We start from the raw sequence: 15,343 nt of genomic DNA, 5'->3' as shown, positions 1-15,343 counted from the left end.
GAGAGAGGGAAGGAATTGAGGGAGAAGGAGAGATGGAGAATGTGGGGAGGAGGGTTTATTGCATCTTTTGAGGAAGAAACAGGTATCATCTGCCCAAGACCAGGCTGGGTCTGAGCACCAGACCTCCTCCATTCCTGCCATGCCTCTTCTCTAGCTAACAAGGGCCTACCTGGGTGCAAGAGAGAGACTAAGAGAGGTGGCTGGGCCAGAGAAGGGCTCTCAGAGCCAGCACAGCCAGCCCCCATGAATGCAACCCAAGACACCACTGGGCGCCACTCGCTGACTTTCCATCGGCTCCCCTGTGTGCAGAGGGAGCTGCTGAAGCAGGCACCAGGCTGGAGTGCTGTCCAGGACCCACACAACCTCCTGCCTTGCCTCCTCTTCCTCCTTCCCCTGCACCCATGCAGTGTCCCACAGTCACGCACATTTAGTGAGGCCTGTCAGAGTAAGGTCAACCTCATGAGCAAAGCTGGGAGTGCTCAGAGTGGGTGCCCAAGTCTCAGCCCCTGCCAGAGGGATGCGTGACCAGACTCACCCCCCAGTGAGGAAGGGGGGCAGCAGCTCTAAGCAGTGAACAGGACTGGGCTAACATGAGGTCCCTTGGGAGGAATGTCAGGCCCTCCCATGAAACAAGGAGGTAGGATTTACCCTTGAGCTGCCGCCCTGCCCCATCTTTCCACCGTGAGAAGGATCCAGACGGCTGCATGGCGTTACCTGTAGTAACTCAGGACGTTCTCATCGTGGGCATTGCCCGCCCGCGCTTCCTGTGCCAGTTGCCGGATGCTTTTCTCATGATGGTCACTGTTCTTGTCTGTCCAGGTCAGCCAGACCTCCTCCTCCGAGTACTCAATGCTCAGGTACTCATGCGTCTGAGACATCTCCTTCACCGGCCTTAACCTACCAGTGTACCAGGGTGATAGAGACCATTAACCCCATCGTATGGATGAGGAAACTGAGGCACTGAGTGGAGTTGTGACTTGCTAAAGACCACACAGGGAATCAGGAATCCCAACCATGGCACCTCCCAGAACTTGGGCAAGTCTGTGTGGATGCCAGCGTGGTGTGAGCAAGCTAAGCAATGCCAACAGATGCTTTAATGCTGTGCCTTAGTGAATCCATTTTGGGAAGTTCCCAGAAACCCAAGGTTCAGAGTCCTAAGCCCGCCCATCCATCATGCACTTTCATGGCCCTCCTCACTGCAGTAGCCAGCACCTTGAAATCCTTGACCCACCCAACACCCCAGCAAGGGAGAATAGGGCTGGGATCACTGCTTCTGGATGGAAAATGGAGGCACAGGGCAGATGATGTGATTCACCCGCAATCATAAAGCAAGTCAGTAAAAGAGCAAGGAACTGAACCTGGGATTCCTGAGCTCAGGTTCCCATGTTACCAGCTCAGCCACCAGACTCAAGAGAGATGCAGATTATCCCATGCGTGCAGAGGGGAAGCTGAATAGAGAGATCTGGAAACTTCCCTGAGGCATCTGTCACCATGCCGTAATCACACGACCACCTTCCTCTGCCCTCCTGATGCCAATTTACACCTCCAGGGGCCCCGGCCCTACAGTTTTACCTCATGGCCTAGACAGAAGAGGGATGCTTCCTTGAACCATCCCTGCAGCTCGGCCCCAGGGGGCTGGGAAAGGGCCCTGTGCCTCCTTGGCTACTCACTCGGTCTTGATGAGGATGTCGCTGTTCTTGGGGTCCAGCACACACTTGCAGATCAGCTCCTGGGTGACGGGGATGGCAATGTGGTTGGACACGCACAGGTCCGAGAGGTAATCTAAAAACCTGGGGTGTGACAGCAGAGCAGTGCTTAACTGCAAGGCGGGGGGGAAATCAGCTGGGGGCAAGGAGATATCCCACTGGGTGCTTCGTGAACCCAGGCTGAGGGAGCAGGGGGTCAACAAATAACATCAGCAACATCAGCACGTGATCCCAGCTGATGGGAAACCCAGCTCCTACCCACGGTCCTGTCCCTCCCTCCTGCATCCCAGTCTCGAGTTCGTGTCTGTCCCGATATAGAGTCCTACCATGCAAAATGCCCCCTTTACAACCTTATGTCTCTGCAGCCCAGGGACCTATAGTGCAACATAGCAATGCTCATTACACCCCAAAGGCTGCAAACACCAGGGCAGAGGATGGGGAGGACTCAAGAGGAAAAAGCAGATTCCCCAGCTTTCCACCCAGGCCCCCGGCTGGAGCCCCAGTACACAGTGACTGGGAGGCAGTGCCCTCGCACCCACCTGGGCTCCCGGTTCTTCCGCACCAGGCTGACGAAGGTCTCCACCTCGGTCTTGGTGATGTGCTTCTCCAACAGCTTGCGGTTGTTGTGCAGCAAGGCAGTGATGGTGTCCTCTGCCAGGATGTCGTAGCCAATCTGGGACTGCATCATGCCAAACTGCTTGGCGATGTGCTCCTGCAGTGGGGTGGGAGGAGAGACTGGGGCTGGAAGTCCAAGCACTGGCAGTGGGCAGTGACCCATAAGAGGGGCCTCCGCACAATTCAAAGCACGACTCAGCCCCCTTCTCCTTTTCAGGGCTTTACCGCACAGCCCCTGGCTCAGCAGGGAAGAAGAGCAGGGCTCACCCTACCCGGCAGCTGCCCGTCAAGCTGCAAACAGCAGAGGAGAGGGAGATGCAGGATAGAGAGGATCCATCCCCCATGGGGATGACAGAGCAGATCCATGGATGCTCTGTACCTCCACGTCACCCAAGCCACAGACACCCCCGGGAACCAGAGGCAAATACTTGCCCTGTGTGATCACACAGACCCTGCCTGCTCCCTTGAGGCAGGGAGGCATCGTGTTATGGTGCGACTGTATAGCGCCCAGCACAATGGGACTCTCACCCCCGAGAGGAGCCTCTCGGGTACCATCCAATATAGATCGCAGCAGTACAGGGGGAGGCTAGGATGACCTGCAGCCGTGGCACACGGACCCACCTGGTTCTTGCGATAGTCGTCCTGGGAGTGCCGCAGCACGCGGTAGCACAGGCGGAACATGTACTGGTAGGGGGCATTCTTCTGGTCCGACAGCTCCTCCAGCCTCACCAGCGGGCCTTCCCCACCCTTGTCCTTGAACGGAGCCTTCAGGATCCCAAAGATCTGCCCAGACGCACAAAGAGAAAGCTGGTCAGTCCCTAAGTTACCTTACATGGCCCCCTCCCTGAGTTGGTACCCGTCCCTGCAGAGATGGGAACTCATGTCTGGCTCAGCTCATGCAGGGACGAGCAGGGTCAGACCCCATAAGGCTTTATTCAGTCATGCCAAATGAAGCACCCCCGATTCATGAGATTCAATTGCCTTAGCTCAGAAGGAAGGGAGGGCTGGAACAGCAGCAGGAGGTCAGGCTGAAGCAGAAGTGGGGGCTCTGGGAGCGCGAGGGGTTCGGGACTTGAGTAGTGTAGTGGAGATTGTGTGGCATTGCCGAAGCTGTGCTGGGCAAGGGGGAGGCCTAGCAGGGGAGCTGCAGACAGGACCTAAGTAGCATCAGAGGAGCTGTGGGTGGAACAGCGGGAGGCTGCCGGTGGGACTGACTGGCATGGGTTGGGGAGAGGAAAGGAAGCCTACATGGCCCCAGCACAAATTATGTCTGCTCTTTGGCCTATGTCAAAAGCCCTTTATTTCTATGGTCTAATTCCCCCAATTTAAAATGCTCCTCACTACGTACCAGTGCCCACGTAGCACACCAACTGGCTGCACGGACCCTGCCAGCATTCCCCTCCTGGCCCGTCTGCCCAGCCTGGCCCCAAAGTCCTCATGACACACATTTTCCCTTCCAGGTGGTGAGATTTCACTGGCCGAATCATCCAGGCTTGGACCCAAATCCTTCCCCTGTGTCCCCTTTGCTCCCTAGCCCACTGCTCACCTGTTTCAGGATGTTCTGCTCCCGCATGAGCTTCTGTCTCTCCCGGTTGGGTTTGGTCACGAGGATGTCCAGGACGTTCTGCCCATTGTTGGGCACATCGCTGACGAAAAACACCAGGTCCTCCAGGAGCTGGATCACAAACCTGCAAACAGGACAGGGGACAATATCCAGAACAGCCAGACTCTCTGCCCTGCCAGGGATGCCAGCAACAGGGAGCATGAATCATCATCTCCCCCGAGAACAACCCTCAAACCATGTGTGATGTCTACAAAACACAGGAGCCAGGTCAGGCTCTAGGGGGGCTTCGCACAGACCCCGAGTTGGAAGCTACTGCCTGACCATCTTACAGCCTGGTTTATGCCCTGAAGCAGGAGAGTTTACATCCCTTACAGCTGTCCTCCTAAATGAACTACAGAGTATAGCCTGGACTCCAGGGCAAACATCCTCCCTCTTTCGAGCCAGCTCATGGGGTCTGGAAAGATGAGGAGGGGTCAGGACCTGGATTACAAACATCTCTTCCTCCAGGCGAAGCCAAGTGTGTGGCACCGTGCAGTGCAAGGGATTCAACTCGTCAGCGTGCAGGAGGGCCGGCCAAGAGGAAGTGGCTCAGTATGTGTCACAATTTGTGTTTTTCTCAGGAAATGCCAGGAACCCACCCACCTAAGACAAATTTCTGACTCGCTGACCTGCTGCTATCATGCAGCCATCTCCGTTTGCTTTCCTTGCAGCATGGGAGAGGCGGATGGAGGCCTGACGCACAGTCCAGCTGCCTCGCTGCACGGCCGGGCAGCAGCGGGCTTTTGAACAGGCCGCTGGCACGGATGCAAGGCAGCTCTGCCACAAGAAGCGGAGCGGCAGAGGGCCATACAGCCCAGGGACCCAGAGCCATCAGCACCCATCACGGGAGGGCATGCCAAGTCCAGCCAGCTCTCCACGGCCAGGGGGGTACACACTTCACTGCTCACATAGGCCAAGCTAGTCACCCTGCTGGACCCCACATCTGTGATGGGGCAGGGCTCTTCACAGCCCCTGGGTCCCAGGGTGTGAAGATCCATTTAGAAGCAAGGCGCCAGACTGGAGGAACAGAGTTGCCTGATGTGTGCGTATGGCAAGGGAAGAGGGCACAGCCAAGATGGAGCTAAGTGACAAGGGGACGAGATGCTGGCTGGAGTTGGAGGGTGAAGGGTTTTCAGCAAAATTAGGCCACAGACCGCCCATTCAGTACTTCAGGTGATGGGAGCTGCCAGGTACTCTAACCTGAACCCCTAGCCCTGAAGCCATTGCCTCCTCCCCTGTCTTTAAGCAGACCCTGCTCCCCCCACCCACAGGCCTCTGGGTAGCCCTGGCTTCACCCTGGTTCCTAGAGCAATTAAATGACAATTTTAGAGGAAATGGGACTTTTCAACTAAAATCAAGAGGTTTCTGCTCATCCATCTCATCAGAGACAGCGCTCAAACATCACAGTGTTACAGGCAGAGATGTACCACACAGTGGTTGACACAGTGGCTGACCCCAGACATCGCTGTGTTTGGACCGCAGTATGGGAACATGGCCCAGTTCTTACCGCCGCTCGTTCTGGCTGAGGAAGCCCTCGTTCATCTTCTCCACCACATTGGCCAGCATGGAGCTAGCATCGTTGGCAAAGTCCAGGTCTCGGATTTCTGACACCGGCACAGACACGATAGCAAAAGCTTCTTTGTCCTCCTTGGTGGGGCAGGTCCCAAGCTGGAAAGAAATAGAGAACCCAGCATTTCCCCATCTGCTCGAACCCCAACACAAGCATCTTCTGCTGGGCCAGATACACGCAGCAGCCTCTCCGCAGCATGCAATAGGGCAGGGCAGGGTTCAATTCTTCAGTCCTGCCTGCCACGAGCACTGCAGCATCTTTGCTGCATCTGGGGTGGGACACAGTGGGCCACCTTAATCCACACCTGCTTGGTGGCCACCATCCGGTGCTGTATTGACTGGCTGGGATGGGTTCTAGGTGGGCTGGGTTCTAGATTGCTTTTCTTGCCCTGATCATCAAGAACCCAGATGGTATTTCTGGGCCTCTGGGCACAAACTCTGATTGTCGCTTCTGTGCCTACAAGGTCAGAGAAGTACTAACTTCAGCAACCTAAGAGCAAGGAGGAGCAAACGTATGTTGGCAGCAGCAGCTCAGGGTGCTCAGGCACTGAACGTACCATGAGACGGATGGGCCTCTCCTCGTCCACATCAATGGGCACGTTGGTGCTCTGGATCCAGGTGTTGGTGCAGAGGTGGCGCAGCCTCACGTAGGAGTTCCTGAAACCACAGCAACATAGGTTCCAGTTTGACAGGACTTTCCAACCTGGCCATGTGAAATGCTTCTAACCTCCCCCTGCTGAAATGCAGCCACCTCTGGGGTGCAGCACAGCATTCATTCTGCACCAAGTCTGCATAGCTTCTTTTGGGCAGGGAAGGGAGAGAAGCAAAGCTTGGAGGAGCTCAGAGGAGCAGCTGACAGCTTGGAGGAGCAGCTGGCAAGGTTTGCAGGGAAACGAGGGCAGCCAAGCTAACTACCCAGCCTCCAAGATGTAGTGGTGACCCCTTTTTATCTTCCACAAACACCAGGAGATCCCAAATGCTCACGTCCTTGATTTCTGTGTTACTGTATGGCCAAGACCCAGCAGCTGGCAGGACACTCTCAGGGAGCAAAGGGACCCACACCACTTCCAACCAACTGCAGCTGGGTTTCCCTTAACAGTCCCCCATCCAAGACCTGACTGGGCTCCAGAGCTGGACTTTCAAGGCTGTGACTGCTTCTCCAGGCTCCCCACAACCTTCCTTCACCCCATACCTTGCTCAGGTGCAGCCCAGCCTGCATAAGACTGGGCAGCAGAGAGAACTGGACAGCTGGCAAAGCCACCAATCCCCCAGCGAGGAGTGCAGGGTGAGCCAGTTAAAAGGATCCCTCTGAGGTCCCTACCCTTTGCTAGACAGCCATGCTCTCAATAGTCATGAAACCCCGTATGATTCGAGCTGCCCAAAGTGCAGGGACTGCGAAGGGAACTGAACCCCACATGGCTGAGCAGGCGGCCAGGCCTTTCTGTGTACCGAGGGACAAAGGAGTCCGTCTTCTGCAGCGTGGTGGGGTCCAGCTCAAAGAGGGAGGCAATGTCGTTCCCGTGGGGTACAGCCACCAGCCGGTATTTGATCTTCTCGCCCGTGTTCCTCCGGCTGGAGCGACTGGTCCCGCCCTGTGCCGAGGGATGAGGATGTCAACAATGCTACTGAGCAGGTGTGCCCAGGCAGCCCAGGGGCCCCTCTCTCTCTCTCTCTCTCTCTCACACACACACACACACACACACACACACACACACGCTCTCGGGTCAGGAGGGCCACCCTTGATTTGCAGCAGGCACTCAGAGACTAGGCGGTGTCCTCGCAGCACCAAGCTCAGTCAGAAGGAGACTAAAAAGCACGAGTGCTGCAAGATGCATGCCATTCACCAAGCCAAACCCATCTCCAGCACTCCCCATGTCACTTAGTAGAAGAGCTCTCCCTTTTTCTGGGCATAGGAACACATTTTTTCTCTCACCACCCTCTCCCAGCCTGGTGTCCAAAAGACTCAAGGCTACACGGCCACTCCAGGCAGCTGGATTTCAATTTGACAGAATAATCCACGGGGCTTCAACCTGGGACCAGCCCTTGAGGGTGGCAAAGACACTAGACTGCTGCACAGAGATGCCTCAAGTAACGGGGCATTTTCCAGTGCTTCCATGAGTACTGGGTGCTGCTATTGTACTGGAGCTAACTATCCCTGCAGGAACAACTGCCCCTGTTCTTAGCATTGAAGGAGGAGATCATTTCCAGGCCTAGGTAGCAGCAGTGCTGCTAGGCAGACAGAATCCAACTCACCGTGGATGCCGACTTGGGCTCGCCTGCATCTCCTTTGTAACTTGGGTTTTCCTAAACCATAAGAGAAATATGAAAAGAAAGGAAAAACAATCAATCTGCTGTGTCTGGCCCTTTAAAATTCCCAGCAGAGGGGTACATCCCCTGCTATTTCTACCTGTTTGGTACATCATTCAAAGCCCAGAGCACGGGCAGAGAAGGTGGAACAGCGGGGTTTAGAGAACGGAGTCAGGCGGCAGAAGAGCCTCGTGGCCCTTGCGCATGCAGAGTGGGACTCTGTTCCTACTAGAGTGACTGGGCCCCAGACAGCAGGCAACAAGCCTGCCACAGCCCCAGCTCACAGGGCTGGGTATACTAGCTTAGGCAGCAGGGACTAAGAATTCAGGTCCCAGAAGCCTCACTGCTGAAAGCCCACCAAGGGGAATGGGTTACAGCTCAGAGGAGCAACCCCATCGCAGCCCTCTGAAATTCAACATGCCAGATACTGCCGAGGATGTTTTCCAACTCTCTTTTGAAGGCAGCAAAAATGCGTCCGCCTCTTGGCAAAACCTGGCCATGGTATTCTCTGTTCAATACTAACTATTGTTCCACCCACCATTCACTGGGAATAGATAAGGTTTCCTTCCCAGCTAGGAAGTACCTCCATCACGGCTGTGCGATACCCTGCAGTGGCCCCCTTTCCAGGAGTCACAACAGATATCCACGTGCCCCCTACAGCCATGGTGCACTGGACAGGCACTGTTTTATCTCTGGAGGGGTGCACCATAGTGTCATATGAAACCATGTTATATAAAGCTGGAGGCTTCTCTAGACAGTTATGAACAGCAGACCCCCCCCCCCCCCCCTCCAATAACTCCACTGGCTTGAGGCGAGTCTTTCTTGATAGCCCCTTTCTAACTTCCCTGCTCTGATTCAACCACAAGATATGGGGAAGAGTCAGGGATCAGTAGGGAAATTCTCTGTCTTGTATTACATGGGAGATCTGAGTGAATAGTCTTCTTGGCTCCCTCTGATTTATGAATAGGAGAGGAGCCAGGACAGCATTTGGTCTGCAAGGGTTAAACGCTGCTAGCCAAATTCTGCTCTCGGAGCCATCCGGGCAATGGGGTTGCACTGGTCTGGCCCAGAGTGAGCAAATAAAGGACTGTGCATGGAAAACATGAAGAGCCAGTCTGACAGGTGCATTCCAGCTCCGGGAGACGGGGGTTCAGCTGGGAAGGTCTGAGCACAGCACATGGACAAACAGCAGCATTGTTCATGGCCCCGCTCCCAGAGCTTGGCATCTCTGCCTGGCCACAGGCACAGAGTTCAGGACTCTCCCATGAACACGGGCAAGGCACTTTGCACAGAGGAGACACTTGAAGCAGCCTGGAAACTGGGTGAGGGCCAAAAATGGTCCCAGAAACACTGCCTGGCTCCAAGGCAGCTGCACCAGGTGGGACGTGGCCGTCTGGAGCGGTGTTGCTGCTCAGCATTGCAACTAAGATAACACTCCCTTTGCCATGGACTGTCAGGCTCTCATGGACTTCAAAGGGAGCAGGATCCCTCCCCACCCATCCAGCCCCCGCACCCACCTTACCTCTGCTGCCAGGTAGTTCCCAGTGGCGAGATGCTTGAAACGATACAGGCCATTCCAGTGCCCGGCTCCACCTCGGCAAGGGTCATGATGGACCACCTGAAAGAGATGCAAGGAGAGGAACGATGGGCTGAAGCTTTAGGCTCTGGCTTAGGATGGAGGAGAGCCTGGTGCAGATCCCTGCCCTGCCAATGCTTCCTGTGTGATCCTGAGTCTCTCTGCACCTCAGTTCCCTGCATGCACAAAGCAGATCGTGGTATCACCCTGCCTCGCAGGCAGGTTGTGTGACACTCAAACACCGTGGGAATCGAGGCTATCCAGGTTCTACCTGAGACAGAAACATGGTGAGGTGGGTGGCGATGGCTATGAGACATGCAGTTTGCAGCTGGAGACAGTCTCTCTAAAGCCTCTAGGAGCTCCAGTTCTGGGCTCTGCTTTGGACCCATCACTAGCTCCCCATCCATCCCTCATGAAGCAGCTGGGACAGCACTGAAGCCACAAAAGTGCTGTAAGCCCAAAGCCCAGCGTCCCTAGGCTTGAAAGGTGTTGAGCCAGCCATGCACCTGATCAGGAAACAGCGTGAGCTCTACAACCCATGGAGAGATCTGCCTGCCTCCACCACGGCTAAGCCCCGCTGCACAGGTCATCGGCTGGGTTGGAAGCTGGGAGCATCAGCAAAGCAGGCACCCCCTCCCCTACCTCTGGAGCTGCCCCTGCTGGCTGAAACACGAGGCTGTTCTCCTCTGGGTGCGTCGGTTAGCAAAAGGAGAGCTAGCACACATGCTGCTCTCAGCACTCACCTCCACTTCCCACAGGGCGTTGGAGCTGGTGGCGGAGGTGGCCGACTGCCGCAGGGTGGTTCGGAGGAAGACGTGCAGCTTGCTCTTGTACTCGTCACAGGTGAGGAACTTCTCCTGCTCCGCATGAAACAGCCTCACCACGTCCCCCTGCCAAGGAAGGACATGGAGGTGAGGCTGCTGGCACCATGACAGGAGGGGCATACACAGCGAGGTCGTTTTCAGACTGCCTGGTACCTCGGCCACCCCTTGAGCCAGCAGGATGGGTAGAGAATGGCCTCACCCATAACCTGGGGATCTGCTCAGCAGGGCTGTTCTGTCCAGACCTCCTACTACGCCAGGGCCTCTTGTCCCCCCACTTCATTATGAAGGGGTTTCTCTCCTAGAGAGGCAGAGAGCTCTACATGGCATCAGCTCAGACTGGGAGTTGTTGGGGATGGATGGTCTCTCACTGCATGTACACGCAGAATGCAGCATGCTGGGACGTGGCACTTGGCTGAGGCCACCTGGCACTACCCTAATGCAAGCAAGACCAACACAGAACCAAGACAGGTAAGTGGCAAGTGGTCTATAATGGCCCCATAAGGGTCACTGCATCTCCAGAGATGCTGCTGCATGTTACTGCAATTCCACAAGCAGTAGAGGATGGCTCCCTTCCCTATGTGGGGCATCTGGCCTGAGACTATAGAGGCAGCTGCTCTGGTCCTGCCCAAGGCACATCCAGAGCCCTGCTGGGGTCATATCTGCTTGCAAGTACAGGAAGGCTCAGCTGGAGGCCTAAGGCAGGGAGCACTGCCCAGCGGCTGGAGCAGAGCAATGGGGACAAGTCTCCTGCGCTGCCTGCTACCAAGTCACTCCGTTTCCGCAGCCTCTTTGTGCCTCTTCAGTAAATGGGTGTCAAAAGAGTCACCAAAGGAGAAGGCAGAGGCTCAGCTAAAGAATGTGCTCAAAGCCTTGTAGAGAGGCTTCAGAAGCACTGGATGAGCCTAATCCCTGGTTCAAGGATACCGAAGATAAGATCAAGAGCTCCTCCAATTGGAAGGTGCCAAAGCTGAACAACAGCTTCCCCAGGGAAAGGTCCTTTCCCAACATAATGACAGCACTGCCTGGCTCCTGGTCTGTCATCGGTGGCAGTGCCTGTGTGCGGGATTGTCCTTGAGAGCTGAGTGAGGACAACAGGGAGAGGGTACCCAGGGGTGAATGTAGGCGGTTGGCCTTGAAATAACCAGCTCTCAAGCACTTAAAAGCGATAAATCCTCCCCAGAGGCAGAGCTGGTGTCTCATTCCTCCAGCATGTTTATGGATGGAGTGGAGATGGGGGGACTGACTCCCATGGACCCTGTCTGAGCAGCCCAGCACTGTTAAATGGATGTGCCCCCCCTTACCCCTTTCAGCACTTCCTCCATGTGGTCCCGGAACTGCATGAACAGGTTGATTTTCCAGCTGGTGTTACAGTTCACCGAGTTCACCTGGGGAAAGAGGGAGCACGAGCTTAGAGCGGGACCAAAACCAGAGCAGCAGACTCCAGTCCCAAGCCACCGGGGAAGTCTGGATCCCCAAGTCACGCCCCCAGCCCTGTCTGGGACTCCAACCCTTCGCCCAGTACCTCTTTGCAGCCAGCGTTGTCGGCGAGTTCATAGTTGCTGGCATGCAGCGGCTGCCCGGCATTCACGGGGTTCAGGATCACTTTGTCTCCCACAACTACCTGAGGAGGAGGATTAGAGTCACAATCAAGCTCCTGGATCCCAGGCGATGCTGTATGGGTGCCTTAACGCTCGACGAGAGCCTGACAGGCTGTCCTTGGGATCACACTGCCCTGCAGCAGCTCTGAACTCAGGCAGAAGGAGACAGTATCGCCTGCTTCTGGTTCTGCCCCCAACCTCTAGCAGATCTCTCTCCCCTTCCCATGCCTCAGTTTCCCCATCCACCTCACAGGGGAGCAGAGAGGCTTAATACACTGCTGTTTGTGGAGAGCTTCAGCAAAAAGGACTTTCTATCCTTTTACTGACACTTTCTCCAGCCTAGCCATGCTCACATTATCTCCGTTGCTCCTCAGTTTCCAGAACGGCTGGATGAAGAGCCAGGAGCCCTCGTTGCCCGTAGCATCCAGTGTCACCCTCATGGCGTTCTTCTCCAGCAGGGCAGGGAGCCGCTTGTTCACCGTCAGGTACTTGTTGCTCTTCATGTGGAGAAGCTGGAAAAGCCAACTGCCTCAGAGTGGAGTCCCCCAGTCTCTCCCATGACAGCAAAGCCCAGAATTAAGCTGAGAGCAGCTTGGTGGGCAAAGCTAAGCAGTGCAGACTAGGAGCCGGAGGGAACAGATGCCCTGCCTGCGTCCAGCAGCCTCAAAGACTTGCCTCTCCGGACATTACCCTCTCTCTTATCCACTTGTTCTGCCTGGTCCTGGGCTTCAACCCCAAACCCCCTCTACAGTCAGAGCTACAGGAGTGACTCAAGACTTTCAACTCACATGAAGCCAAGAGTCAGAGTTGCAGGAGTGACACAAGACCTTCAGCTCACATGAAACCAAGTGATTACCCCCAAATCTAAATGGGCCTCAGAGGTAACCACCAAATCAGGTCCTGCGAGGACATGGGAGAAGGGAAGCAGGCAGCCATCCAGGTGGCTTCACTCCTTACTGTCAGGGGTTTCACCAGGAGATTGCGACAAGGGCCATGCCCCCACAGCTGGGGGCAGGCAGGGCCCAGCAACGCTGAACAGCTGGGAAGGACGCACGCACCCTGTACCTGTATGACGCTGCCGTACTTCACCACGTCACCGTGCACCTTCTTGTTCTCCGTATCATTCTGCTTCTGCTCCATCTGAGCCGCATGCTGTCCACAAAACAAAGAGCAGAGGACCGTGAGTCCCAGCCTCGGCCCTCAGGGAGGGAGAGTGAGGCCTCTGCTACATCTGAGATAGGTGATGTATTAACTTTGTTATGTGCACAATCAATTTAGACTGGCCACATTTGTAAAGTACTTATCACACAATTAAATGGTTAATTGCAAAATAGATGGAGACCAGCCACAGGTGCAAAGTAATAAAAATGACTCTCCGGCTATATAAAGAGCCAAACAGCTATCAAGTTAGTGCTTGAAAATGTGTAACAACTCTAGACCTGGTTTCTATCCAGCTTTCATTTGAACGTGTAGCAGGGCCCTAAAGAAGCAGTGAGGCCACAAGGGCATCTCTCATCCCGCTCCAAGTCCACAGGCAACTTCACTGAATCAGGGCTGCATTTTACAAAGCAGCCTGTAATTGGGGGCCTTTCAGTATCTGGCTGCTCAGCCTGAGACGCCTTGAATTGGCCTGGTCTGCTCTGCTCAAAGCCCCCTGGAGCTGTGGGTAAGGCCCAAGGTGGCTTCAGTTGAGCACCCAGAAACTGAAGCACCCAAGATCAGAGGGGACTGGATGTGCTGGCCTCGCGCTTCAGGCCAAGTCAGCCCCAGCCCTTTCCAAGGAGCTCCCTGTGAAGAGCCAAACAAGGGACCATGGGTCACTGCTTGGTGTCAGGCGGGTCTGAACATCAGGAGGTCCCAGCCACTTCTCAGTCTGCAAGTGCCGATGGTCAAGTCTTGGGGAAGAAAAAAGGGGGCAACCTCAGAGGTTACTGCATGTCCATACTTGCTGGGTGGGGGTAGAAGATGGGCACGCAACAGCCAAGAAGCTGGGGAAACAATTGTGCCCATTCTGAAAGGCCCAAGACAGGGCCAGGCACCCTCCTCCCAAAAACACCCTTCTGCTTTGCATATGTATCAGGAGAATCAACATAGGCGAGACAACAAGGTGAGGAACAAATATTCTCCCGCAGCAGATTCACATGGGAAACTCAGGGATGTGACCATACCAGCGATGCTGTCTCTTGGATTTCCTGCCAGACTATTGAGCTGTCCTTTGCAGTGGAGCCCACCGAGGCAGTATCCCAGTGAGACGCTGCTCCAGGGGAGGCTGCCCCTACAGTCAGCATTTTGAAGAACAAAAGTCCCTGCCTTGCGGCCCAGTGATGAAGAAGAGTGACACGTACCCGATGGCCACGGACTTCTGGGCAGCCTGCGAGGGTCCCAGGGTGACTCTGTGGATGATTGTTCAAAGCGTGCAAGCTTGCAGACCCCACAGAACTGATCAAATGAAGGGTTGTGGGGAGCAGCAGGGGGACCCGGTCCTGCCCATCTACTTCTCTATTTCTAAAGCAGCGTGCAAGGAGCCAGCAGCTCACTGGCAGTTGAGCAGGACTGAGAGCTGCTGAGACGGCCATCTATATCCCTACCCATTCTCAAGAGGGAAGGGAAGGAGCTGCAGGGAGGCAGAGGGGGGCTTTGAGCCTGCAGAGAAGGCAGCTAACGGAGCATCGGAGGCTACAAACCTCCTTTGCCTCCTTGGAAGCAGCAAACAAAGTGATTGCCCAAGCAGGTAAGTGCCATGATCGTAAATCTGTTCTGCCAGATACTGCCACTTGAAGAATGCTTCGCTGACAATCAAAAGGGCTTTAAAACATTACCGCCACTTTCCTTTAATTAAACCGCAGTCCCCTGAAATCCTCCGACAAACACTGGAGAGACAGCCTGAGCATGCACGGTTTGGGAGGGGCCTTCACTTCACCAGAAACAAGACTTGCAAAATGAACTGCACGGGAAAAGGAGCCAATAACCCTTGGGGCTGCTGGGCTCAGCCCGTGCACAGGAAGTCGGGAACAGAGCACACCATTGAAACAGGTCTGAGTATGCCAGGGAAGGGAAAGCGTGGCCCAGCGCTGCTCCCAGGGAGAGAAGAACGTAGCAGCAGCTCTTGGAGCTGAACCCATTTCAACCCCTCTCCCACCTCCACAGGACAGGGTTCAAAGCTGGGGGTGGGGAGTCTGGCTGCCATGTGTCTCCAGTACAAATTGCTTGCAGAAGTGAAAGAAGTTTAGTGCTCCTGGCTTGTTTCTTAGAAGGCGTTCATAAATCACCCATCATGAGATGTGACTGGAGGCCTGTTCCAGGAAGGGAGGTGACAGGTCTGGACTGATGTGCGTCGGCTGTGGGGAGCAAAGGCAAGGGGCCGCAGATCAGGACTCGCTCCAAAGTGAGTGCGTGCATTTGAGCAAGGGATGTGTGTTGTTAGGTGGGAGAAGAAGACGAGCTTGTATAAACTATCTAGTAACGATGAGGCCAGGACTTGATTCAGACATTTAGCAATGGAGGCCTTCATTCATGATCCGTTTCCATTAAGGCTTGTTAATAGT

General features: G+C 55.1%; 1 protein-coding gene across 1 annotated transcript in view; it reads right to left on the bottom strand.

Moving 5' to 3' along the window:
- Positions 1 to 15,343, bottom strand: part of ITPR3 (inositol 1,4,5-trisphosphate receptor type 3) — an 80,274-nt gene that overhangs the window by 31,803 nt on the left and 33,128 nt on the right. The window contains 15 exon segments of the mRNA XM_025205840.1: positions 715 to 897; positions 1,671 to 1,790; positions 2,246 to 2,418; positions 2,943 to 3,104; positions 3,868 to 4,009; positions 5,432 to 5,592; positions 6,051 to 6,150; positions 6,943 to 7,085; positions 7,747 to 7,797; positions 9,323 to 9,418; positions 10,120 to 10,266; positions 11,502 to 11,585; positions 11,723 to 11,821; positions 12,152 to 12,310; positions 12,864 to 12,950. Of these exon segments, the coding sequence (XP_025061625.1) occupies positions 715 to 897; positions 1,671 to 1,790; positions 2,246 to 2,418; positions 2,943 to 3,104; positions 3,868 to 4,009; positions 5,432 to 5,592; positions 6,051 to 6,150; positions 6,943 to 7,085; positions 7,747 to 7,797; positions 9,323 to 9,418; positions 10,120 to 10,266; positions 11,502 to 11,585; positions 11,723 to 11,821; positions 12,152 to 12,310; positions 12,864 to 12,950 (1,907 nt within the window).

Source organism: Alligator sinensis, unplaced genomic scaffold, assembly GCF_000455745.1.
Source record: "Alligator sinensis unplaced genomic scaffold, ASM45574v1 scaffold872_2, whole genome shotgun sequence".
Taxonomy (NCBI): domain Eukaryota; kingdom Metazoa; phylum Chordata; order Crocodylia; family Alligatoridae; genus Alligator; species Alligator sinensis.
Note: the sequence above shows the minus strand (reverse complement) of the source record. Positions and strands in the feature narration are given on the sequence as shown.